Source organism: Coregonus clupeaformis, chromosome 11 (genome assembly GCF_020615455.1).
Source record: "Coregonus clupeaformis isolate EN_2021a chromosome 11, ASM2061545v1, whole genome shotgun sequence".
NCBI classification, from domain to species: domain Eukaryota; kingdom Metazoa; phylum Chordata; class Actinopteri; order Salmoniformes; family Salmonidae; genus Coregonus; species Coregonus clupeaformis.
The window spans coordinates 49,786,359-49,813,959 of NC_059202.1; the positions used below are offsets into that span (position 1 = coordinate 49,786,359).

Below are 27,601 nucleotides of genomic sequence, written 5' to 3' on the forward strand. Positions count from 1 at the left end.
TTGAAAAAACGTTCAGTTCTTGAAATGTTCCGTATTGACTGACCTTCATGTGTTAAAGTAATGATGGACTGTCGTTTCTCTTTGCTAATTTGAGCTGTTCTTGCCATAATATGGACTTGGTCTTTTACCAAATCGTGATATCTTCTGTATACCCCCCACCTTTCACACCATGATTGCTTAAAGCATTAAGAAGGAAAACACAAATTAACTTTAAAGAAGGCACACCTGTTAATTGAAATGCATTCCAGGTGACTACCTTATGAAGCTGGTTGAGAGAATGCCAAGAGTGTGCAAAGCTGTCATCAAGGCAAAGGATAGCTATGTGAATAATCTCAAATATAAAATATATTTTGATTTGTTTAACACTTTTTCGGTTACTACATGATTCCATATGTGTTATTTCATAGTTTTGATGTCTTCACTATTATTTTACAATGTAGAAAATAACAAAAACTTTTGACCGGTAGTGTAAGTGAATTTGTCCCAATACTTTTGGTCTCCTAAAATTGGGGGGCTATGTACAAAAAGGGCTGTAATTTCTAAATGGTTCACCCGATACGGGTGGAAATATCCTCAAATTAAAGCTGGGCCAAAACAACAAAAACATGTGTCACTGTCCCAATACTTTTGGGGCTCATTGTATCTTCATGGTTTCAGCTTTCCTGCTAGGTCAAAGGGTCGAGGGGTTTGGTGGATAATATTTCAAAGGGGACGGCATGCTTGGACTGGTCTTTGAAGCCAAGGCCATATACATAAAGCATCTCAGAATATGAGTGTTGATCAGGTTCTTTGTGTCCATATAATTCATTATGATGTAAAAGGTAGAACTGATCCTGGTTCAGCACTCCTTCTCAGAGATGCTTTGTTAATAAAGTCCCAGATCAGTATGAGGAGCATCTGTATGAGGGGTATGCACTTTGACAACCGCATCGACTGAGGGCTGATGCATTAGGACTTTGAGAGGGAAAAGGGACACAAAAGGGGAGAAAGTAGAGTTCAACGATCTGACCCCTGAAGTCCCTATATGTATCAGAGAGTGAGTCTCAGAGAGGTCCAAATGAACATGCTGTAATATAAATATAGAGGGTACACAAGGGTAGAGAATGAACCAGCTGTGGATAACAAAGTACAACTGGAACACAGTCATCAATCCACTAGTGTTCTTACAACTACTACACTGAGGTGATATCATGCTTTGGTACGATGCTGTACACTTTATCACATGCTAACCGGTAAAATTCTATTGTACATCCACAAACAACATCCCCAAAAACAACTTACAGTACAAAACAGAGTACCATGCATTATAAACAATTATAAACTGGGTGGTTCGAGCCCTGAATGCTGATTGGCTGAAAGCCGTGGTATATCAGACCGTATACCATGGGTATGACAAAACAATTTTACTCTTCTAATTACGTTGGTAACCAGTTTATAATAGCAATAAGGCACCTCAGGGGTTTGTTGTATATTACCAATATACCACGGCTAAGGGCTGTATCCAGGCACTCCGCGTAGCGTTATGCATAAGAACAGCCCTTAGCCATGGTATATTGGCCATACACCACACCCCCTCGGGCCTTATTGCTTAAGTATAAAACACAAAAACACAATCTAGAAGTTTTGGGGGATGATAGTCCTGAGTTGACTTGAAGCTTTCAAAATGGTTGACAGGATACCTCATATGAATGGGGTACGCATCGATAGAAACTGACTACAGTTCAGGTTGTTTTCTGCTTGTGACCATCATCAGCGCGTTAACACTTACCTTCATCCATGATAGTGACGGCTTCCTCTGTAATGACAGGCCCTGCTCCCTGGCCTGTTTCGGCATTGAAATAAAACTTGTAACGCGTGCTGTACTTGAGGTTAAGGAGCGTGACAGCGGTCTCGTTGGCTGGCAGGGCCAGCTCCTCCACCGGACCCAGCTCGTTGGAGTTATTGACTGGAAGAGTGGAAGAGGATGGGGCAGGGGTGTAGCAAGATGGGTGGAAGAGGGGGCAGGGGCATAGGTGTAGCAAGAAGGGGCAGGTGGATGGATGGATGGATGGATGGATGGGTGGAAGAGGGGGCAAGGGCATAGGTGTAGCAAGATAATACGGGTGGAAAGGTGGAGGGATGGAAGTGACATCAGATTATCCATCAATCTGTGTGGTTCTCACTCTGTTCGCTAATGTCGTTTCTAGCTATCACAGGCTCATCCACTTGGTACACACACTACGTAATAATACCGAATACATATGGTTCTAACAAGACATATAAAGGAGGACATACTGAACAGCAGACATGACTACAAACAACAAATAGAAAAGGTACTCCCTGGCTAAGATAATGCTAACCAGATAACCAACTCCCTCCATCAAAGCTCTGGTAGAACCTCTAGCTCTTGATGCCCACTATTTTATCCCTGATACAACCCTCCTACAGCCAAAACACAAGTAAAAGAGTAATGCTATGTAAGCTCACCTGGCTGATATTTGAGGGTGTAGCCGGTGAGACGTCCGTTGCGGTCGTAGGGAGGGCCCCACTCCAGAGTCAAAGAATCCAGGTTAGGGTTGGTGATCCTCAGGAAAGATGGCCGCCCAGGGACTGCAGAGCATGACAGACACACAGTAAACAACAGCACGTGAGAACTGGCATAGTCACAGAAGGAATATTCACATTCCATTACTAGAGTACGGAATACAAAGCCTATCAGGGTTGGGGTCCATTTTTTTTCAGATTATAATGACATTGACCCTGCTGCTTATCATTATTCCTTTTTCAATTGAATGAATCTTTATTGTCCCCGAATGGTAAATCGTATGCAGCATAAAAGCATAACAACAGACCCATCAACCTTAGCTGAAATGGCCTTGATAAGATACCCTCTATACAAATAGAATAGAAAGCTGGCTCCTCCTACCTCCCTCTGGGGTCTCAAACTGCTGGTTGGAGCTGGCGGGGCCTTCCCCCTTGCCGTTGAAGACCCTGACGTTGAACAGGTAGAGGCTGTAGGGCTGCAGGCCGGGGAGCATGCCATGACTCTTGTTCCCACTGAAGGTCAGGACCTGCTGCTCCACGTGGTGGGGGTTGTGTTTGTGGAGGCTCCGCTCACGCCAGTAATACACCTGGTAGGACACAGAATGAAATACATTCAATGGGGGATGATACAGAGCTGTGTGTGTGTGTGTGTGTGTGTGTGTGTGTGTGTGTGTGTGTGTGTGTGTGTGTGTGTGTGTGTGTGTGTGTGTGTGTGTGTGTGTGTGTGTGTGTGTGTGTGCGTGTGTGTGTGTACCTTGTATCCCTTAAGACGTCCCCGTACTGTTTTAGGAGGGACAGGCTCCCAGTGCACCTCAGCCAGAGTGCTGTTCAACACTAGGACCTGGACACTGTCTGGTGCCTGCACCGGCACTGTGGAAGCAGAGGTCAGAGGGGAGTAGAACACAGTTTAGAGGGAGCAGGACACAATGGAGAGACTTAATTAAACCCACTGGTCTAGTTACAGTAACTAGTTACAGTACAGGTTAAAGGGAGAGATACTTGTAGTCATGTAGTCTTTTTCAACAACTTTTAGTCTGGCAAGTCATGCAAACACATACTGTAGCGGGTCAGTTTTCAAGACCAAGATCAAGCCTAGCCCTGGACTAAAAATACATTGCAATAAAGATTTTCCATTGAGCATGCTTTTAGTCCAGGACTAGCCTAGGCTTAATATGTGTCCAAGAAACTGGCCCATAGTGTCTCCCTAAAATGCAAAGTTGAGTTGTGTGTTACTCACAGTCCTCCCCAGAGTGTCCGGTGACCACAGCTGGCTCAGGTCCAATCCCGTAGTTGTTGATGGCTTGAACCTTGACCTCGTAGGGTGTGAAGGTGGGCGTGCCAGAGACCATGAACTTGGAGACGTTAGCCACGGTCACTGACGTCCAGTCCTTGTCCACGTCCTTCTGTCTCCACATCACCTTATACTGGAGGCCTGGTCCGTTGGCCTGGTGACCTGACATTGGCTGCAGATAGGATGAGAGAACGTTTTTAGCCACATTGTAATTACTGAATCCAAAGATAATTCATTAGTTAGGCTAAGAGTACTACACGCACCATCACCCTTACATATAAAATGATGGAACAGTAGCTTACCTTCCATGAGATCATAAGGTTGTCATGTTCAGTTCCAAAGCCTTCAACTCCACTGGGGTTCTCATCTGGAGCTAATGGGACAAACAAATTCCAATGAAACAGAATGCCAAATCAACAGTATCAAAGTCAACTAATTATGCAATCAACCACATTAACAAGTAAATCCTACAGTCTGTACCCGCAGGGTTGGTCTTGTACATGCGGGAGGGCAAGGAGGGGTTGGAGAGGCCCACATCATTGAGGGCCAGGACTCTGAAGGTGTAGTGAACATAAGGAGACAGCTTGAGGTGGGCTGTGGTCTTAGTGCCCGGCACCTCCGTCATGTTGTGCCAGTGGCCATGGTGGTGGAGAGAGTCTGCGTATTGGATCAAAAACTCTGGGGAGGGGGGGTAGAAAAGTGATGAGCGGTTGCAGAGAATGCAAGCCATGTTTTTTACACTCCGACGTTTAGAATGTATTTGGAATGTATTAGCTAACTCCAGTCTTTGGATAGTTTGGATAGTTAACAATCAAATGCAAATAGGCCTAAGCTCTCTGAGCTCACTCATATATTGTATAATTAACAAGAATATCCTGGAAGATACTATCCTGAACCTGCAAATGTTTAAAACACATGAAATCCATCGTTAAAGGCATATGATATGGGTAGTGCTGTGCAAACATAATTGCACATATTGAGATTGACTAGCTATAGTATATTCTCAGGATAATAATGATATAGTCAGCATAGATAGGGTTCTGAGAGTAGGTCAGTAAGGTCATTCACAGACGCACACACACACACACACACACACACACACACACACACACACACATACTGTGAATAGGGCTGTTGTGTTCGTCTCCGGGTATCCAGGTGAGCTGGACACTCTTGGACTTCTGGTCTGTCAGCTCCAGGTCAGTAGGAGGGTCTGGTTGTTCTGGAGAAGATACACACAGGAGATGACAAGATAAATAAACTGGGTTTAGAACAGTACATTGGAATGGCACTTTAACTACACCACAGCAACACCAAGACTCCATGTTTTGGATAATGATAAAGCAGCATGCACACTCGAGCTGGATGGAGATGACACATTTCAGAAGGACCCCACTGTGTGACAGGGATGGAGAGGGAGATACATTATCTTAGCATTCAAAGGCACTGGTAATTACTTCACACTCACAACCTAGAAGTTTGAATTGTACTATATTGATCATGTATTCACTGAATACATGCAAAACAACATGAAAGTTCCACATTTAGGGGAGAACAAAAATCTGCAAACTGCAGACAAAAAGACTGAAATCCAAAAGGCCATAAAACATGGTGGTTAAATCAAAATAATAGTCCCTCCGTCCGCCCATCAGTCCGGATGCTGGTGATATTACAAACAAACACAATAGATGATCACATCTGCGAGCAGCAGAGCATGCTTGAGTTTGCAGACCAGACTGACAGATCCCCCACACACACAAGCATGGAAGCATAGCTTAAGCACCCGCTTGTGTGTGATGCTGGTTTACCGTGGACTATAGCTGGAGTAGGAGCTGCCTCTGCCAGGTAGGATGGCAGGTAGGAGTGAAGTAGGGGTTTAGTTGTTAGTGATACAAGACGACAGAGCACCTTCTCTCTCACTGGGTATTATTACACATATAGAATATAATCGTTTTATTTTTCCCAACAACACTAACACATACTCTTAACACAAAATCTGTTATACTTCAAGGAAGGTGAAAACCCAGATCCACTTGTACTTTAAGGAAGGATTCACAATAGTACATGGAGGTGTACGTATGAGAGAGTGAACATACCGACAACAGTGAGCTCAGCGCTAGCAGAGTCCTGGTCCAGACTAGTGTTCATGATGCAGGTGTAAGTTCCTGCATCATTCTCTGTCACGTCGTTTATGGTCAGGCTGTCAGAGTCCACCACAAACCTGAGACGACAGACAATGTCACAGTCAGTTTAATGCATCCTCTTGTGTCCTCTTATGTTAGTGTATAACCCTTTTGTTCGGGTTGATTTGTGTGTTTTGTGTATGAAGTCAGGAAGATTAGCCCTGATGGACTAATGGATAAACAAAAATACTGTCACAAGATGAGACATAATATAAAGCTAGGTTTGACTATTGTAGATATAATTGCGTGGTGCTCTATGTTGAAAGATGCGTGTTTGAGGACCACCGACCTCTCGTCGTCGGGTAGTTCTCCGTCGTCTTTGACCCAGGTCATGGTGGGGATGAGGGAGGGGTCGTGTTTTACTTTACACTCAAACACCACGTTTCTGTTCCTCTGCACCACCTTGTACTCCGGCTGCTTCAGGATGCGCGTGGGCTCTGAGGGGAGAAGGGGTCAGAAACTCAGTAAAGGAGAGTGGGGTAAGTTGAGCCAAAGGGCCTCCCTTGTTTCTAGGAAACCATAAACAAAATTGATAATTTGACAAAATCTTTAGGAAGAGGTCATCATTTCATGGAGTCTGTGATGCAAGGAACCACATGGAAAAAGTGGTCCAAAGTCCAAAAAAACTGATTTTCACCAAGTCGAATTTATTGAGTTACAGGTTTCATGATGCTTGTATCTGAACCAAAGTAGATACTCAAGATTGTTCTATACATCAGTTGTGGTCTCCATAAGCTTCAATACGAGGTCCTAAACCTAGCATGTAAGTGCATCCTTGTAACTGTGTGGGCTAATATAGTCAAAATGTTTGCCTTGGGGTAAGTTGAACCAATTGTTGAGCCAATGGCAAGTTGAGCAAATTGAAGTGTTTTCTTCCCAGGCGTAATTGCAAGGCATTATCGCTGGGATATGAGGTAACAAGATGGCCTGGCCTATGTTAAAAGTGTTTAAACAAGTACAAATGATTAAAATGATTAAAAGACAAAAAAGCAATTGTGATTGTGTTGAATTGTGTTTGGGAAATAAAGATAGACATGGTTTTAAAAAGGTAGTGGTAATAATTAATTCAGTACAGAAATGTGTAAGTGGCTTAACTTACCCTGTCCCGGGTCTCAACCTACCCCATACCCGGGGTAAGTTGTGCCAAGAGACCACTTTTTTTGGACAAACTATGTTTTCAAAACTGCAATGTTTACATGAATTCTGATTATTTCCAGGGATACACAACATCCTGAAATATATGTAGATAACCTATGTTAGAAAGAATACTATATTTCTTTTGATGGAGTAATGCTGAATGTAAAAAATGGCTCAATTTACCCCACTCTCCCCTAAAGGATTAACCAAAGTTTGTTCAGCTGTTATACATTCTTTATTGTAACCCTCCTTCATAAATTATGTCAGGTAGAGTAAGCAAAATATGAAAAATATTTTCAGCAACTCTTGGAAGTTTGTTTCAGAAAAGCAAAATAACAAAAGCATAGAAACAGACAGAGAGACAGAGACAGAGTGTATTGCAGTAATCCTAGGCTCTCACCTTTGACCTCAAGATAGACGTGGTTCTCAGAGATGCCCAGAGAGTTCCTGGCCACACAAGTGTACTTCCCGCTGTTGAGGGCCTGGGCCACATGTATCTCCAGAGTCCCGTTCTCATGCACCACGTAGGGGTCCCCGTCCAGGGTGCTGGACCTGCTGTCCTTAAACCTGACAGGGGAGAGGGGAGCCACAGGCTATGAGCTTCTAAGCTGGGAACACTGACTGCGTCAGAGATTCTCCACCCTTCTCCCACCTCTGCACTCCTCATCATGATTTAACAACAGTGGAAACTTTGAGAGAAGAGTGGAAAATCTGGACGTAGCCTTCTAAGAATTCAAAGGGTTATGAACTCACCATGTTATTTTGGGGATGGGCGAGCCGAAGGAGGAACAGTCCAGTAAGGCGTGGTTGTTCCTGATCACCTGGTAGACCTTGTTAGCTGGAGTCAGGACTCTGGGTGTTTCAGCTATAGAGAGACACAACAATGATTATACTTATATTCTGCAAGAGAAATCATGTGACAACAATACTGAGTACTGAGTTCATGCAGTGTAGATCACTTCATGATGCAATCCAATGCAGAGACAGAAAAGTTGTTCTAAGTTCAAGTATGTGTCGACTCACAGAGAACATTGACGAAGGCATTGGACAGCAGATATCCATATTCATTGGAGGCGTTGCACTGGTAGACTGCACTGGATCCAGTCTGGACTTCCTCGAAGATGATGGTGTCACCCTCCACCTTCCTACTAGGGTCCTTAGGTGAATCTATCAAAGGATCAAAACAAGCGTGAAAAGTTTCATCATAAACCTATATAATTATTCACTTGAACCTTGTCTGAACCTTACATTGGCACACACAATAACTTAATTGCAAGTATTTGGGAAATATACTTTAGTGTCTGTGCACAGTGAGTACACTGTAAGAGACATAGGCAATGCCACTCAATCAATCAATTAATCAATCAATACTGAGTACTCACTTTCCATGGGGATTCCGTTCATGGCCCAGGTGATGGTGGGTTTGGGGGTACCACTGGCCCTGCAGATCAAATTACCCCTCTCTCTGGGGGCCAGCACCAGGTTTCTGGGTGCACTGATCCAGTACGGGGCCGCTGGGAGGGGAACAGGGGAGCACAAGGCAAGCCGACACCCGGGTTATTGATTACCTCACATCACAAAGGGTCAGCAAAAATGGCACAGTGAACAATATTCAAAGGCAGGCAACCGGTTAATGACTGAACCCCCTGCTCCGGATACCACCATTTAAAAATCAATAAGGGAGATAGATCGGCAGCGTAAAAGCCCAGAAGGCAGCTGTGCGTTCCCAACCCATTTCAGCCCTGCTCGTCACTGACCGTTGTTTTGTGGTGTTATTGAACAGGACAGTGATAGGCAGATAGGAAAAGTAGGAGGAGGGCAAGTCAGAAGAGTAGTGGGTTGAATTCTAACCCATGACCACTCTGCTATAGGCTACATGTGTGCCAGCCAGTCAGTGGCATTAACTGGCAAGTCACATGACAAACCTTTGACGGTGACGCGGATGGCGTGGTGTACGGAAGCCAGGCGGTTGCGGGCGGTGCAGCGGTACTCTCCGGCATCCGCCTCAGACACGTCAACAATACGCAGTGTCTTCTGGAAGTGCAGGAAGGAGGTCCGCTTGGCAGGGAACTCCCCGCTCACCTTACTCCACGAGACCTCTGGAGTGGGTCTGGAGGGGGGAGGATAGGGAGGGAGGGAGGGAGGGAGGAGGGAGAGAGAGAGAGAGAGAGAGAGAGAGAGAGAGAGAGAGAGAGAGAGAGAGAGAGAGAGAGAGAGAGAGAGAACACATAAGAAGTTTTCAGTGAACTTCTCCCTCCCACAGGGATGCTGGGCCACGTTGACTCCAATGCTTCCCACAGTTGTGTCAAGTTGGCTGGATGTCCTTTGGGTGGTGAACCATTCTTGATACCCACAGGAAACTATTGAGCGTGAAAAACCCAGCAGCGTTGCAGTTCTTGACACAAACCGGTGCGCCTGGCACCTACTACCATACCCAGTACAAAGGCACATAAATATTTTGTCTTGAATGGCACACATACACAATCAATGTCTCAATTTTCTCGAGGCTTAAAAATCCTTCTTTAACCTGTCTCCTCCCTTTCATCTACACTGATTGAAGTGGATCTAAGAAGTGACATCTATAAGGGATCATAGCTTTTACCTGGATTCACCAGGTCAGTCTATGTCATGGAAAGAGCATAATGTTTTGTAAGCACACATACAAAATGGTATAATTCATTAATAATAGAGGTATATACAATACATAATACAGGTAAAACAAATTGACATTTTCTCAATGACACTGTGTCCTTACAGTCCCTCAGCGATACACTCCAACTCCAGGACCTGTCCTCTCAGCACAATCTTGGAGCTGCTGGAGCCAGATGGGATCATGAAGGTGGGTCTCCTCTCCTCTGCCGAGCCATCTGCAGTCACAATGGAGGGGTCAAAGACACCATTAGTCACAACAAGACTTCTACTGTTCTATGTATTCTATTTCTATGGTTCTTCTACCACAGTCAGTGCTGTACCACTATGGAGGACCAGGTCAGGGCTCACACACTTAAACACTGCAATTTACTTTTAAAGGTGATTTCTGTTTGAGCAGGGTTTTTTAGTGATCTCTGCAAGCGTATACGAAATTGCCTTTAATTAAAAGTCTATCGCTGTGTGCAGGTGCTAAATCTGTGTTGGATTGAATCCTTGCCTTCATCACTTACTGTAAAGGTGGTCTTTGGTCGAGGTGTACGAAGAGGCGGTATACATTTCTAGATCTTGTATTTTCCTATGCAGTTATAACAGTAAACTACTATCTAGTAGTGTAAGATAATGTGAGGATAACAAATACTTTGAGGATAATCAAAAGGATTATTGGTGGTTAAGATTTCCTGAGTTCAACAAATTGCGCTTGTGATTGTGGCAATGATGACACGTAGACATTAATTGAGGTACATGCAAGCATTTCTTTGAGAATCGACTCTCTCCGATGTGCTTTTACGTAGCCTCCTGACAAAATCACTGACTACATCGCTACAAGACATGTATCGTCAGGGTACCAGACAGACAGACACACAGGAAGTGATGCTTTTACAAACAATGAGAAATGAACTGATAGGAAATGAAAGATGGGAAGAAAGAATTAGGTTGGCTGGGAGAAAAGAATCGAATAACAAACTGTGGTGTTGGTAGTGGTTGGACCATTCACAGTTTGCAAAGCTGTCAATCTACTTTGCTCTAATGAAATATAAAGCTTTTCAAAAGTAGTCTACTGAATAGAATGTTATTTGTCCATTTACAAGATAACACTACATGACCAGAAGTATGTGGACACCTGCTCGTCGAACACCTCATTCCAAAATCAAGGGCATTAATATGGAGTTGGTCCCCCCTTTGCTGCTATAACAGCCTCCACTCTTCTGGGAAGGCTTTCCACTAGATGTTGGAACATTGCTGAGGGACATGCTTCCATTCAGCCACAAGAGCATTAGTGAAGTCGGGCAATGATGTTGGGCGATTAGGCCTGGCTCGCAGTCGGCGTTCCAATTCATCCCAAAGGTGTTGAAAATGTATGCACTCACTAACTGTATGTCGCTCTGGATAAGAGCGTCTGCTAAATGACTAAAATGTAAATGTGTTCGATGGGGTTGAGGTCAGGGCTCTGTGTAGGTCAGTCAAGCTTTCCACACCGATCTCAACAAACCATTTCTGTATGGACCTCGTGTTGTGCACGGGGGCATTGTCATGCTGAAACAGGAAAGCGCCTTCCCCAAACTGTTGCCACAAAGTTGGAAGCACAGAATCGTCTAGAATGTCAACTGAGCTACAGATCCCCTGTAGCTCAGTTGGTAGAGCATGGCGCTTGCAACGCCAGGGTTGTGGGTTCGTTTCCCACGGGGGGCCAGTATGAAAAATGTATGCACTCACTAACTGTAAGTCGCTCTGGATAAGAGCATCAGCTAAATGACTAAAATTTAAAAAATTTAAATTATATGCTGTAGCGTTAAGATTTCCCTTCACTAGAACTAAGGGGCCTAGCCTGAACCATGAAAAACAACCCCAGACCATTATTCCTCCTCCACCAAACTTTACAGATGGCACTATGCATTGGGGCAGGTAGTGTTCTCCTGGCATCCGCCAAACCCAGATTTGTCCGTCGGACTGCCAGATTGTGAAGCGTGATTCATCACTCCAGAGAACGTGTTTCCACTGCTCCAGAGTCCAATGGCGGCCATGGAAACCCATTTAATGTAGGTCCCGACTAACAGTTCTTGTGTTGACGTTGCTTCCAAAGGTAGTTTGAAACTCGGTAGTGAGAATTGCAATTGAGGACAGATGATTTTTACGCGCTTCAGCACTCGGCGGTCCCGTTCTGTGAGCTTGTGTGGCCTACCACTTCGCGGCTAAGCAGTTGTTGCTCCTAGAAGTTTCCACTTCCCAATAACAGCACTTACAGTTGACCAGGGCAGCTCTATCAGGGCACACATTTGACAAACTGACTTGTCGGAAAGGTGACATCCAATGACGGTGCCACGTTGAAAGTCACTGAGCTCTTCAGTACAGGCCATTCTACTGCCAATGTTTGTCTATGGAGATTGCTTGGCTGTGTGTTCGATTTTATACACCTGTCAGCAATGGGTGTGGCTGAAATAGCTGAATCCACACATTTGTTTGTGACGCCAGGGTTGTGGGTTCGATTCTCACGGGGGGCCAGTATGAAAAATGTATGCACTCACTAACTGTAAGTCGCTCTGGATAAGAGTGTCTGCTAAATGACTAAAATGTAAATTTGAAAGGATGTCTACATACTTTTGGCCATGTCGTGTATGAGCAAGGCAAAGGAAGAACCATCATGCAATGGTTAAGCATTTGAAATTATGTTAATAAATAGTTGCTGTAGAAAACAATGTAGTCTCTCACAAAATGTTATTCATTCGACAAGTTAGGATCAGAAGTTGGGACACGGTTATGGGTTGAATGTTAGTGGTTTGAGTTCTAGTACTGGTTTACTACTATGGGAGAGGGTATCACTAGGCTAAAGGGTTGATGCTAGTTATGTGCTTGATTGCTAATATTGCTAAGGTAGGGACAAATCACTAGGGAAAAGGTTAAGGAGTTACTGTAATGTTAGAGGTTGGTATTGAGTTGATTGACGACTATGGGAGGAGGACGACCACTAAGGGGTACCAAAACTCACCACTAAATAAATCAGTTTCATTGTATAAAGCAGCAACAGTCTCATTGATTGCATCCACTGTAACACAACAAAAAATAATCAAACATGCCACATGTTGAAATCAAGTGATATCAAAAAGCAATAAAGTGATTGGACAAAATAATCATAAATGCTTGATTCTAAAATCAAACCATGTGAACTGAACAAAATGCTGAATGCTGATCATAGATATAGAGTATAGATGGTCATCAAATCTTGTCTGTGAATCTGTATAGTCTGGACAATTTGGCATCATAACAATCAGTCAGCGGTAAATGCTAGACTGTATGAGAAGGCCTTTTGTTGTTGAGAGAGTGTTCACTATAGTTGTGAAAGCAAAGGCCTTACAAAATCAGTTAACTTAGTGGTGGGGCTACATTGCACATAATGCAGAAAATGAGATATAAGGTCTTTGACAATGTGTCTTTTCATCATGGTGACTACTAGACTACTACTGGCGACGCTGAGGTTGGGATCAGAGATAGGAAACACAGTTTCCCTCCTACGCAAACTGACGCACACATTCAATGCACAAGCACATTCACACCCACCCACAAGAACACACACACATGCGCACATTCACGCGTGCACACATGAGCACACACACACTCTTACGGTTGAGCACTCTGACGGTGATGGGTTGTTTCTGCTGGATGGTCTGTGTGTGTGGGAAGCGGGCGTAACATATGTAATCGTTCCTCGAGTCCTCCTTCAGGACGTTGGAGAAGTACAGGTCTCCGTTCAACGCCTGGGACACACGGCTGCTCTGAGGCAGTCTCTGGAAGTCTAAGGGAGGAGGGGAGAGATGTGTTTAAGGCCTGGGATATCCTACTGATCTGAGTCAGTCTCTGGGAGACTGGGGAAGAGTGGCAATTAGGAGGAATGTCAGTGAGCAACAATTTTGAGGCTTTAGTTAATGTCTCATTTCATTTAATCAATTACAAGCAAAGAACCCAGACAGAAACAGGACAGACTATCTAAGATTTCCCCATTCAGAAACAGGGGTGTTTGCAAAAAATATATAAAAAATCCAGCGATTTCTCCCTCTCTATGTACTGTATGTAGCAAACAGGCCCTAGACATAACAAATAGCAATGCAACTTACTGTTGTCCATCCAGAAGATGATGGGAAGGGGCAGGCCTGCAGGGGGCCGACACTGTAGCACCAGAGACACGCCCTCCTGAACGATGATTGGCTTGTTTCTTTCTTTCGACCACAAGGGGGACCCTGAAGAGGTGGAGGGGAACATACCTCATTAGTTAGATAGCCCAAATACACATGAGGAAAATATGGTATAGTGTACCTGTATGTGGTTTCTACATTCATTGAATGTCACCAAAAGGACTTAGAGAATAAGAGGGCATGGAAGTAGTGAGTTCTGGCTACATGGAAGGAATGAGTTCTAGCTACATGGAAGGAATGAGTTCTAGCTACTAAATTGCATCAAGCTAGAGGTAAACACAAAGGAAGGTGAAATAGGTGTATCCAGGTAATTATTAGCATGCTGTCTTTCCACATGTTACCTTTACCTTCCATGAAGAGCGCATTGATGATGGAAAATACATCTTATTAGTTTCAAGAAAAGAGAGAAAAGAAAGATTGAATGGTCACAAATCAGAGACACGTCAGAGATGAGCTCAGTGGAGAATAGAGTGAGACAGACATGACTTGATATGAGATGACTGAGAGGTGAGATGTCGGAGAGACAGAGTGGTGAAAGGCCCAGCGTAGGAAAGAGAGAGGGAGAGAGGGAGAAAATGAGAGAGGGAGAGAGAGAGAGAGAGAGAGAGAGAGAGAGAGAGAGAGAGAGAGAGAGAGAGAGAGAGAGAGAGAGAAAGAGAGAGGGAGAGAAAATGAGAGAGGGAGAGAGAGAGAGAGACAGAGAGAGAGACAGCGAAAAGGTCAAAGAGATAACACATTTTAGAGATGCTTACTGGACTGTCTGATGACGATATTGTTTGATACTGCAGTCCCATGTTCGTTCCTGGCCGTACACTGGTACACCCCCTCATATGACTCAGCCTTCTCTCCACTGATATCCACCACCAGGGTGCCAGAGTGGGGTCGCATTGTAACCTTGGGGTCCTGGTCAATGTCAAAGTGGGTCCCGTTCCTGGTCCACGAAAAGCTGTAAGTGGATTATTGTCAATGTTAGTGAACATCCAAATCATTTTAACTGTCATCACAGTACATTTTCATATTTTATATAGCTAATCAATATAACTGTTCGGGATTTAGCCAACTACAAGTGTGGTGTAACAATTGGCTGTGTGTGTGCGTGTGCGTGTGTACGTGCGTATGAGTGTGTGTGTGTGTACCTGGGATGCGGCTTCCCCTTGGCATCACAGTGGATGACAATGTTCTCCCGAGGGTCGATGATGTAATCCTTGGGAGACTGGTGAGTTATGGTTGGCGGCTGCGGCACTACGGCAAGCACAGAGGGACACAGTCAAATCAATCACTGGCCTTTCTGCATAACTAAGCTGTTTTCTACTGTTATTGATCAAGCACACAGCGAGCAGGGCTGGACCGGCTCACTACACTAAAATCGAATCAGGCTAAATTGCTGACCATACCAGTAAGATAAAATAACCAGAGTTGAATGGAGGAAACATAAAAGCATGCAGTGGACTGAAGTACAGTCCTGGATATTCTGCTTCATAATCATCTTTCTTTATATGTATTTCTATCCGAAGGAACAGAAGATGGATTTACTATTTTAAATAACTGATATGAGAAATCATGCTTTATGTGTTCTACGGGACAGGACATTTTCCTACTGAATCGCAGCAAAACCACACCAAAGCAGCAAACAAATCAACAACAACAAGAGCATTGCATGCAAGTCAGACCAATGCTCAAATCCACTCAAATCCACACGGATAAGCACAAAACCAAAAGCAACTATAAAAGAAAACCCCAAATGCACGACAAAGTGCTCAAGTCACAGTCTCTGTGGTCACACTGAATTCCCACATGCATGGTGACAGGGGAACTTAACTTACATCCTTCCAGAACTTTTGCTTTTCCCCCAAGAATCAGCATACATTTTTTACATAATAAAGAGAGCCAGACATTAGTGGTGAAAAAATTATCCCCTCAGTTACTCCCCTTCAGAACATGGTGGACAGAAGGCGGGTTAGTTTCCTTTTCCAGGCATGAGACAGCTTCCAATACGGTCAATGATTCCAAACATTACTCACACAACATACAGTAGTTATATTTCCACATTATGACTAAGCACTTAAAATGACAAGAAAACCTACTCTTCTTACTCAGCAAAGCTATAAAAATGTATTGAGGCAACAAGGTATGTGTTCATTAGAAAACCAAATAGCCACATTTACAAAAGCCTTGGATCAATAAAGCATTTTATTCTCACAACCTCTTACTGACTCCTCTTACAGACTCTGTATCCATATCAATACAACTTTGACTTTGAGAGACAGCGAGAAAGAGAGAGGCCAAAGGAGAGAGAGAGAATGGCAGAGGGAGAGAGAGAGAGAGAGAGAGAGAGAGAGAGAGAGAGAGAGAGAGAGAGAGAGAGAGAGAGAGAGAGAGAGAGAGAGAGAGGCGAGAGAGAGAGAGAGAGAGAGAGAGCGGAGAGAGAGCGAGAGAGAGAGAGAGAGAGAGAGAGAGAGAGAGAGAGAGAGAGAGAGAGAGAGAGAGAGGAAACTACTTTGCTAGACTATGATGTGTTAAGTTCTTACAGTCTATTGGGAGCCAACAGTATGACTATTTAGAGGTTATTTCAACCTCTTCCAGACTCCATAGCAATATAACTTTGACTTTGCTTGCATGTTCTTGACTGTGATATGTTAATAGTTCTTACGGTCTAGTGGGACCTCCAGAGCGTTGCCAAGGTGACCCAGGAACAGCATCAGGAACACTGTTGCTCCCGCCCTCGTCCTCTCCATGATTGATTGTCTGACGCAAAGGTCCTCCCCCCAGACAGAGATAAGTCCCGCCTCTCTCCTCAATCAGAATGCCTCGGCCACGTGCACATTCACAACTAGAGAGAGAGAACGAGAGAAAGAGAGAGAGAGAGAGGGACATAGAGAGACATAGAGAGAGAGTGGCAGAGACGGAGAGAGAGAGAGACACAGAGACACAGAGAGAAAGAGACAGAGAGGCAGAGAGAGAGAGAGAGAGAGAGAGAGAGAGAGAGAGAGAGAGAGAGAGAGAGAGAGAGAGATACAAAAATAGAAGGGGGGAGGGAACATATAGAAACATACATTATTGCGATGAAAACCAAATCCAGTATGCATGGTTGTAAAACAATCATGAATGTGAGACTGTGACACATTTCAGATTTACAGTTATATCAGTATGTGAATGAGAAAGTCACAATTCACTCTAGAGAGACAGATATAGATGGCTGTTGCTGTGACTGTGGATCGATGGCCGTTGCCATGCAGATGGAGATGGACTTGGCTGGGAGGCTAGGAGCTATCGTTTTGATCTAGATGTGTGTGTGTGTGTGTATATGTGTGTGTCTTGTGATGTAGTGCACTGGGATAGCGAGCGACATGACCCATATGGCTTCATTTAGCTCAGATAGTCAGATACAGTACCATTAGGCACGTGCCATATCGATTACATCAACCGTCAACATCAGACGACATCCTGCCAGTGGACAGACACTCTCTGCTCTCCTCTTTTCTCACTATCTGTCTATCTGTCTAGCTGACTGACTGAAATGAGGTCACTCACAGAACACTGGTAGCTGCTGGTCTCAACCCCGCCCCCCCCCGTAACCCTTTGATGTTTGCAGATCTGAAGGGTCTGGATAAGTGGAAGCAGTTTTGTGGTAGAGCTTTCACCATTTTGCTTACAGATCTATTAACATCGAAGGTTTAGGGCCAAGGAAGAACAGGAAGCAAATTTGGACATTACTGACCACCAGGCATCAGTAGTGAGAGGGGCTGTGATGCTCAGTAGAACGGTCAGATTTCTGTGATGCTCTCAGTTTGTAAGGCACCACTGTATGGATGTTTTTACCTACAGGTTCAACTTCACTGAAGGTGATGGGATTGCCCCCAATGATATAAATCTGTTTGTGAATTGATTGACTAAGTGTTAATTGTGTCAGGTTTTGTCATTATGCAAGGTAACCTGAGAGTCATGAGCCATCCTTCCAATATATACTGAACAAAATAATAAACGCAACATGTAACAATTTCAACGATTTTAATGACTTACAGTTCATATAAGGAAATCAGTCAATTGAAATAAATATATTAGGCCCTCATCTATGGAATTCACATGACTGAGCCATGGGTGGGTCTGGGAGGGCATAGGCCCACCCACTTGGAAGCCAGGAACACCCACTGGGGAGCCAGGCCCAGCCAATCAGAATGAGTTTTTCCCCACAAAGGGCTTTATTACAGACTCAGTTTCATCAGCTGTCCGGGTGGCTGGTCTCAGACGATCCCACAGGTGAAGAAGCCGAATGTGGAGGTCCTGGGCTGGCGTGGTTACACTTGGTCTGCGGTTGTGAGGCCGGTTGGACATACTGCCAAATTCTCTAAAACAACGTTGGAGGCGGCTTATGGTAGAGACATTAACATTAAATTCTCTGGCAACAGCTCTGGTGGACATTCCTGCAGTCAGCATGTCAATTGCACGCTCCCTGAAAACTTGAAACATCTGTGGCATTGTGTTGTGTGACAAAACTGCACCTTTTAGAGTGGCCTTTTATTGTCCCCAGCACAAGGTGCACCTGGGTAATGATCATGCTGTTTAATCAGCTTCTTGATATGCCACACCTGTCAGGTGTATGAATTATCTTGGCAAAGGATAAATGCTCACTAAAAGCGATGTAAACAAATTTGTGCACAAAAATTGAGAGAAATAAGCTTTTTGTGCATATGGACAATTTCTGGGATCTTTTATTTCAGCTCATGAAACATGGGACCAACACTTTAATGTTGCGTTTATATTTTTGTTAAGTATAGATTGGGGTTGAATAATATTAAAGGGTCAATCTGCGATAGGTTCTGCTGTAACTATTAGCTGTCCCTCAGCTTTATAGCAAAAAAGTGGCAGGGCTGCTGTTTGCCTGAAAAAAATAATTACAGATTGTTTCTTTAAGTACAATGTAAAGTTACATGAAGATATGGAGCTGAAAATCACATGTTTCAGGATGAAGGGGTTCTGCTGTTGCCAGGCAGCTTAACAATGTAATTATGCCACTATCCAACCGGGAGAGAGAGAGAAAGAAAGAAAGAAAGAAAGAAAGAAAGAAAGAAAGAAAGAAAGAAAGAAAGAAAGAAAGAAAGAAAGAAAGAAAGAAAGAAAGAAAGAAAGAAAGAAAGAAAGAAAGAAAGAAAGAAAGAAAGAAAGAGACAGCGAGAGACAGACTGAGACAGACAGCGAGAGAGAGAGAGAGAGAGAGAGAGAGAGAGAGAGAGAGAGAGAGAGAGAGAGAGAGAGAGAGCATTGCCAAAGCAAAAAGGGAACAATTGCCAAGATGACTCGGAATAGGAGAATAGGCTTAACAGTGCTCAGTTCCTGTACTGACAATCAAGGATTCTTCTAAATACCAGGCTCTTTCTCTTTCGTAAGCTTGGTAGAATTATTCACTCACTATTAAGTGCTTTATTTAAAGAGAATATCCTTGCATCTTAGTGAATGTTACATAATTCAACAGTTGCAACAGTACCCCAAATCATGAAAATAGTCTAGATACATTTGGTACGCATGCATACCTTACGGAAGAGAGTGAGACATTTTTGTGAATCAGAAATTGGAGTACTGTATGACCTGTTTTTCTCCTGCTGCCTTCTTGCCATCCTCCTCCTAAGGCGCCCCAGTGTGTGTCCCACTAAAGCTATAGAAATGGCACAGCTATCTTCTCAGCCCAGGCACAATAAAGAAGACTGCTCTGCTCTGTTATCTCAGCCTATGATATTTGATTTGGGATTTTATAGGTGTGTTACTCAATAAAGGAATGATATAGTCCAATGAAACCAGCCCTGTTTCCGTCTGTCTTCATCTCCATCTTCCTGCCCCCATGGCCGTAGGGTGAGTCAGGGGCCAGGACTGGGGGAGTCTGGTAGTGAGGCCCCTGGGGGCTCAGCCTCAGCAGTACTATACCCTTTTCACACAATTGCTCTGATATTTTCATTTCACATGGTCCTTTCCAGCACGGTTCCAGCAACTATGGCGGATGCTTAACCAGGCCAGCCCTTTAGGCTACAGCTCGGCTTGGCTTTGCTTGACTCAGTAGTGGGAAATGGAATCAATCCCTACTGCTCCTCAGGGAGCTGAAGTATTGGTTGGTGCTGGAGTGATAAATGCAGGGCTAGCCCCAGCCCCCAGCCCTGAGCCAATGGCTGGTGCCTGATAGCGTAACGCCGTCGCTAGCGGGAGGAAGATGAAGGAAAGAGGAGAGTAGGGTTAATGTCTTCTACATGGCCCTAGCCGCTGCTCCCCAGGGAAACCCTGTATTACTCGCCTAGGGCAGCCAATCACAGGGCTGTGTACACCGGCCGACACAACAAGATCCATGGGAGCAATTTCATCAAGCTCATTTGTGATTGCTAGGGCCAGGAGGCTAGGAGCACTGGACCTGAGCCTGAGAGGGGAGTCTGTAGCAGAAACACAGCCTTTATATCAAACTACAAATTGGATATATGCTCAGTCTCAAATTATTGTAGTAAGGTGCTGAATCCTCCTAATAAAGTTCGCAATGAAAGAGACTGGACAACATACCAGCGTGTGCAGAACAGATCGTTTACTGTAAAATCCATTGAATCGTATGGTTATATGCTAAATTGATTCACAACGATCATAAGGTATTGTCAGCACAATCTTTATTACCATGACAACTAAAGAGATGTTATAAACACCACATTGCGGTGGCCACTTTATATATTTAAAGCCGTGAAAAGTAGCATGAACTGGCTGATTTATAGTATCTAATGAAAAAGACCAGGGGGACAGAATATGACAGGCCAGGATGAGGGAGAGAATCAATGTGTTAATTATATAATTTGATGTGGAATCCCAAAGCCCCCTGGATTCTTATCTGAGAGGGAGCCATTGCTCCGTAAAGAATTAATTTCCCAAATTAATGAGGTGTAACAACTGTCCTCCAGCTGGTCAGTAGACAGGGAGAGAAAGAGATAAAGGAGTTAGAGAAAGAGAGAGGGGGAGTGTGTGTGTGTGGGGGGGGGGTAATAATCCCTAGGAGAAGTGCTGCAGTGTGACTGAGTCTGGCCCCACCGGGCCCCATACCCCCCACCCACTGTACAACCACTGGCAGGAGAAGGGGAGGACTAACCATGGCCTGGGCCTACTCATCTCCTGAATAGCAGAGTGGTTAAAACAAGCAGGCAAAGCACAACTTGTCTTCTCTCCGCTAACTGGGAATTGAAACGTGAAAATGCCACGTAGAGGGGGCGATATTGACCATTTCCTCCTGAGGCGAGAGTCCTTTTGGATATACTTCCTCAACACTCTGTCTCCAAGAGGTCTAAACCAGGAACTAGACATAAAATATTTTCTTATATAATATTCTATACAAAATTATTGATACATTTGTCTCACCTGCTTTTAATCTATTGCACACCTATATTACTTGACATGCATACTTTTTTATGCATGTTTTTCCATATACAGTATGTCTACTGTGTAATATGTGTTGTGATCTTAATGCAATATATGTATTCAATTGACTGAATGTATTCAATTAACGGGATGTACATTTTAAGTAGGTGTGTTACACAGTGGTGTAGGACCTGATGAAGATCCAACTCGGATCGAAACGTTGTCTTTATTGTGCATCTGATTAAATCACCATGGGAACGTACCAGAGTTGCGGACATTCCTTTTTTATTTTCTACTCATCTCCTCCACATGTCCTCCACATCTCCTCCACATCTCCTCCACACCTCCTCCACATCTCCTCCACATGTCCTCCACATCTCCTCCACATCTCCTCCACATATCCTCCACACCTCCTCCACATCTCTTCCACACCTCCTCCACATCTCCTCCACATGTCCTCCACATCTCCTCCATATCTCCTCCACACCTCCTCCACATCTCCTCCACATATCCTCCACACCTCTTCCACATCTCCTCCACATGTCCTCCACATCTCCTCCACACCACACCCAACCTGTGTCCAGAAACACCAACCCTACTATACATATAAAGCCTAGAACAGACCTAAAGGATTGAGCAATGAGGATGGAGAAATGGTTGGCCACAGACAGGTTTTTTTACATGCCGTATTGGGAAACAAGATCCACCACTCACGACCAACTGTCCTGCCACTGCTGTGTGCCCCGCACACAAACACACCTAGAAACACCCACATGTAACATGTACAACCCGCATCAAACAAACCCAACACTAGCCACCACCCTTAATGCCAAATGATGATGCCTTGACATTGTTCCAGTTCCACTGCCTTGACATTGCTCCAGTTCCACTGCCTTGACATTGCTCCAGTTCCACTGCCTTGACATTGCTCCAGTTCCACTGCCTTGACATTGCTCCAGTTCCACTGCCTTGACATTGCTCCAGTTCCACTGCCTTGACATTGCTCCAGTTCCACTGCCTTGACATTGCTCCAGTTCCACTGCCTTGACATTGCTCCAGTTCCACTGCCTTGACATTGCTCCAGTTCCACTGCCTTGACATTGCTCTTGTTCCACCCTATGCCAAGTGCTGACACAACCAGGGAAGCCAAAGTCAATAAAGCTCAGATGGCAGCAGACTGCTGAGGCAGTGGAACAGTGGGTAAACACGGTGTTGTCTAGAGCAATGTGTCAAAACCTGACAGCACAGAGCTGATAAACATCCAACTGGAGATGAGATGGCCCATTTAAACGCAATATACTAATATAGCATCAACTGTCAGTCTGCTATAAGCAGTGTTAAGAGATGCTTGTCACAGGGTGACATGAGGAGACCGTAGACTAAAGCTGATGCAAGTATGATTATATACTTATATATTATTCTAAGTATAATTGTCACGAACAGAAGAGGACCCAAGAGCGCAAGTTCAAATTCAGAGTTCTTTATTCAAGGTTACAGGCGGGAAGAGGAGTCCCAGGGGTGTCAGGGGTCTTTCAGGGTCCTCCTGTGGGTACCTGTGCTCCGGGGGTCACCAAATGTCCGGGGGTGTCCAGTCCAAGTGCTTAGTGTGTGTGTTCCCCAGTGATGGAGCGGCGTATCGGGCTGAGGGTGGTGAAACGTCTGGGCACGCTCATCTGGTGGTCGGAGACCTGGGGGAACACACACACACAACAGCAATATGAATGGCAGGCAGAAGTACAGATCAGGGCTGGGCAAATATCGTGGTGAGAGACAGAAGGCAGAAACGAGTTACCGGAGGGGCTGAAGATCGGAGAGTAGTCGAGGTCCAGAAGGCAGGTTGGGATAGACGGGGCAGTAGAACAAGGAGGCAGTCAAGAAAGGATCGGTATCACAAACAGGAGTCAGAGCGCAGACAGGCAGGTTACTGGTCCGGGTTTGAAGACGATCTGACAGGGCTTGGCTGAAAACCAGGGCTTGATATACTGGGAGAGGTAGTGGGGAAATGCAGTTCAGCTGGCAGAGTAATTAGAACAGAGTGAGGCAAGGTGAGGATGGTGAGTGGGAAATGCAGTGCAGCTGGCCAGGTAACAAGAGCAGAGCAGGGCAGGTGGAGCTAGTTAGGCTGAGTAGAGAGAGGGAGGTGAGCAGAGTGGAAGATAATTGAATGCAATTAATGTTGCTACCAGGGAGAGAGAGTGCTCATGACAGGACCCCCCCTCCAAGGGACGGCCCCAGAAGTCCCAAGAACAACATCATGCCGGGAGGGTGGAGGGGAGCAGGCGGCGGGTCAGAACTCCTCCGAGCGGTCCGAGTGAATCTCCTCATCCTCAGAAGGAGCTGGAGGGTCACGGTCGGGAGACAGGACAGGCACTGAGACAGGAGCAGGGGCGGGCCGGACGGCTAGGAACCCCTCTTGGACGGCCCCTACGGATTGCAGGCTGATCAGGATGTAGTCGGTGGAAGTCAGTGATAAGGGTCCGGTCCACTATCCTCCTGGCCGGGATCCAGGTCCTCTCCTCTGGACCATATCCCTCCCAATCAACGAGGTACTGGAGACCCCTACCCCTTCGCCTAGAGCGGAGCAGCCGCCGGACGGTGAAGACAGGACCGCCATCTACGAGGCGCGGAGGAGGTGGCGCCGGAGCTGCAGGGACCAGGGGACTTTCATGGACCGGCTTGACCTTGGAGACGTGGAAGGTGGGGTGGACCCGCATGGAAGCGGGCAACTGAAGTCGGACCGCCGTTGGACTGATGACTTTCTGCACAGGAAAAGGACCAATGAAGCGAGGGGCCAGCTTTCGTGATACAACCCGCAGCGGCAGATCCCGGGCAGACAGCCAGACCTTCTGACCAACCCGGTAAGTAGGTGCTGGGGTCCTCCGTCGGTTGGCACCGACGGCGTAGCTGGTTCCAGACTTCAGGAGCACAGTGCGAGCCTGGGCCCAAGTGCGGCGGCAGCGGCGGGCATACGCAAGAGCAGACGGACAGGTGGCATCCGCCTCCTGGCTGGCAAACAGTGGAGGTTGATACCCGTAGACACACTGAAAGGGGGAGAGCCCGGTGGAGGAACTGGTGAGTGAATTATGGGCATATTCCACCCAGAGCAGGTGTTGAGCCCAGGCCCGGGGATTTTGGGAAGCCACACACCTCAGTGCCTTCTCCAGCTCCTGGTTCATGCGTTCAGTCTGGCCGTTTGACTGCGGGTGGAATCCAGACGATAGGCTGGCGGTGGCCCCAAGGAGATGACAGAACTCCTTCCAAAAGGTTGCTGAGAATTGCGGGCCCCGGTCTGACACTATATCCTGGGGTAGGCCATGGATACGAAACACATGTTCCAGGACCACCTGGGAGGTCTCTTTAGCAGAGGGTAGTTTGGGAAGGGGGCACGAAGTGGGTCATCTTACTAAAGCGGTCAACAATGGTAAGGATGACTGTGTGTCCGTCAGAGGGCGGAAGGCCCGTAACAAAGTCCAGTGAAACGTGGGACCAGGGCCTCTTGGGTATGAGTAGGGGTTGCAGCAACCCAGCAGGAGGCTGGTTGGGAGTCTTGTTTCGGTTACAAGTGGGACAAGCTCGGATGAATTCTCGGACATCCCGTCTCATCCCCCCGCCACCAGAACCGCTGGCGGACCAGATGAAGGGTGCGAGTGATGCCGGGATGACAGGCCAGACGGGATTCGTGCCCCCCACTGAATCACAGGTGACCTGAGATTTGCTGGAACAAACAGACGGTTGGGGGCGCTGGTGCTTGGACCTGGCTGGTCCCGAAGAGCCTCCATGACCTGCTTCTCGATCTCCCAGGTGAGGGCCGCTACGACCAAGTGGCTGGGAAGAATGGGAGCTGTCATGGCGGTGGTCTCGTCCTTCTGAAACATCCGGGAAAGAGCATCAGGTTTGATGTTGCGAGATCCCGGGCGGTAGGAGAGCGTGAAATTGAAGCGCGTAAGAACAGAGACCACCGCTGTTGACGGGAGTTCAGCCTCCTGGCTGTTTGGATATACTCCAGGTTCTTGTGGTCTGTCCACACTACGAATGGTTCCTTTGACCCCTCTAACCAGTGCCGCCATTCTTCAAGGGCGAGCTTGACAGCCAACAGCTCGCGGTTCCCAATGTCGTAGTTGCATTCGGCAGGGGTTAGCCGACGGGAGTAGAAGGCACAGGGGTGCATCTTGCCATCCTCAGCTGCTCTTTGAGAAAGCACTGCACCCACTCCCACGTCCGAAGCATCTACCTCCACCACAAACTGCCTTGCTGCATCTGGCATCTGGAGGATGGGAGCAGAAGTGAAACATGTCTTGAGGATATTGAAGGCCTTATCAGCAGCTGATGTCCATTGGTACGGTTGTTTAGTGCTGGTTAGCGCCGTGAGGGGTGCAGCCACTGTGCTATAGTTTCTGATGAATCTCCTATAAAAGTTGGCAAAGCCCAGGAACTGTTGCAACTTCTTCCGAGACTCAGGAACTGGCCAGGAAGTGACAGCCGACACCTTCGTGAGATCCATCTGAATGCTGCCCTCGGTCACCACATACCCCAGGAATGAAACGGTCTTGGCATGGAACTCGCACTTCTCTGCCTTCACGAAAAGAGAGTTCTCCAGCAGGCGGCGCAGGACCAACCGGACGTGGTGCGTGTGTTCTGACAGAGTCTTTGAGAATATTAAAATATCGTCAAGGTACACAAATACGAACGTATTTAGCATGTCCCTGAGGATATCATTCACTAGGGCTTGAAAAACTGCTGGGGCATTGGTGAGGCCGAAGGGCATGACGAGATATTCATAGTGGCCGGTTGGTGTGTTGAACGCTGTCTTCCATTCGTCTCCCTCCCTCATCCGCACCAGATGGTAGGCATTGCGAAGGTCCAGCTTAGTGAATACAGTGGCTCCCTGCAGCAGTTCGAAGGCAGACGAAAGTAAGGGCAGTGGGTAGCGATTCTTAACCGTGATGTCGTTCAGACCCCGGTAATCTATGCATGGACGAAGAGAACCGTCCTTCTTGCCGACAAAGAAGAATCCCGCTCCTGCGGGGGAAGACGACGGTCTAATTATCCCGGAGGCAAGAGAGTCATTAATGTAGTCCTCCATGGCCTTTCTTTCCGGGGCTGACAGTGAATACAGACGACCCTTGGGAGGTGCTGTGCCAGGCAGGAGATCAATCGCGCAGTCATAGGGTCTGTGTGGGGGTAGAGATGTCGCCTTGGATTTGTTGAACACCTCTTTCAGGCTGTGGTAACAGGCCGGAACATTGGATATGTCGGAGGTAGCGCTAGATCCTTCCCGGTGAACGGGCAGGGTGGCCCCCTTAAACAGGTCTGGTGACAACTCCTTCCCCACTCACGGACTGTTCCTGTCTCCCAGTCGATGTGGGGGGTTGTGCTGACGGAGCCACGGGTATCCAAGAATGAGTGGTTGGCCAGGTGAGTGTAGGAGGTGAAACTGGATGGACTCCTGGTGGTTTCCTGACAGCAGGATTGTCACAGGGGCGGAGATATGAGTGACAGTGCCAAGATGATGCCCATCCAGGGCTCGTGCAGGAATGGGTTGTGTCAGTTGATGATGGTTCACGCCCAGTTGCTGTGCAAGCTCAGGGTCCATGATGTTTGCTTCGGCTCCGGAATCCACAAGGGCGGCCAATGTGTGAGTCTTGTCAGAAAGCTGAAGGCGGAGATGAAGCAGGGTCTTTCGGATGGAGGGAGACTGAAGGCTTGTTGAGCTCACCCGGATCTCCCCTACACCTGGTGAGCTGCGGCTTTTGCCGGACAAGTAGCGACACGGTGATTCTCGCCACCACAGTAGAGGCAAAGGTTGGAGCTTAGACGGCGCCGACGCTCCTCGGGAGTCAGAGAGGCACGGCCAATCTCCATGGGCTCAGGCTGATTGAGTTGGCTATGGGACTTGACAGGCAGGGGCTGGACAGAAGCGGTATCGACCCGAGTACGGATGGCAGGTTGACTGAGACGGCCCTTCTCCCTCCTCCGGGTCTGTATACGGCGGTCAATGCGAACGGCAAGGTCAATGGCGGCATCAAGCGTTGAGGGCGGGTCATGGGAAACAAGCTCGTCCTTGATATAGTCCGCCAGGCTATGGAGGAAGGCTTGCACCAGTGCCTCTGGGTTAAACGAGCTTTGACTGGCCAGGGTACGAAAGTCAATGGAGAAGTCTGCCACTGTCCGATTGCCCTGACGGATGGTGAGCAGAGCTTGTGACGCTTCGGCTGTTGGCGAGCCTAGGTCAAAGACCTTTAACATCTCCTCCTCAAAGG

The 27,601-nt window shown here is 46.4% G+C and overlaps 1 protein-coding gene across 1 annotated transcript in view; it reads right to left on the reverse strand.

Moving 5' to 3' along the window:
* The window catches only part of LOC121577054 (neuronal cell adhesion molecule), a 127,090-nt gene that overhangs the window by 18,667 nt on the left and 80,822 nt on the right, over positions 1-27,601 (reverse strand). The window contains 24 exon segments of the mRNA XM_041890769.2: positions 1,769-1,945; positions 2,467-2,589; positions 2,906-3,110; positions 3,278-3,393; positions 3,761-3,986; positions 4,117-4,187; positions 4,295-4,492; positions 4,935-5,036; positions 5,623-5,652; positions 5,911-6,035; positions 6,287-6,434; positions 7,535-7,701; positions 7,888-7,999; positions 8,158-8,301; positions 8,517-8,648; positions 9,060-9,244; positions 9,890-10,001; positions 12,770-12,826; positions 13,403-13,573; positions 13,893-14,015; positions 14,723-14,916; positions 15,107-15,212; positions 15,794-15,811; positions 16,621-16,800. Coding sequence (XP_041746703.2) covers positions 1,769-1,945; positions 2,467-2,589; positions 2,906-3,110; positions 3,278-3,393; positions 3,761-3,986; positions 4,117-4,187; positions 4,295-4,492; positions 4,935-5,036; positions 5,623-5,652; positions 5,911-6,035; positions 6,287-6,434; positions 7,535-7,701; positions 7,888-7,999; positions 8,158-8,301; positions 8,517-8,648; positions 9,060-9,244; positions 9,890-10,001; positions 12,770-12,826; positions 13,403-13,573; positions 13,893-14,015; positions 14,723-14,916; positions 15,107-15,212; positions 15,794-15,811; positions 16,621-16,705 — 3,127 coding nt within the window. The 5' untranslated portion in view covers positions 16,706-16,800.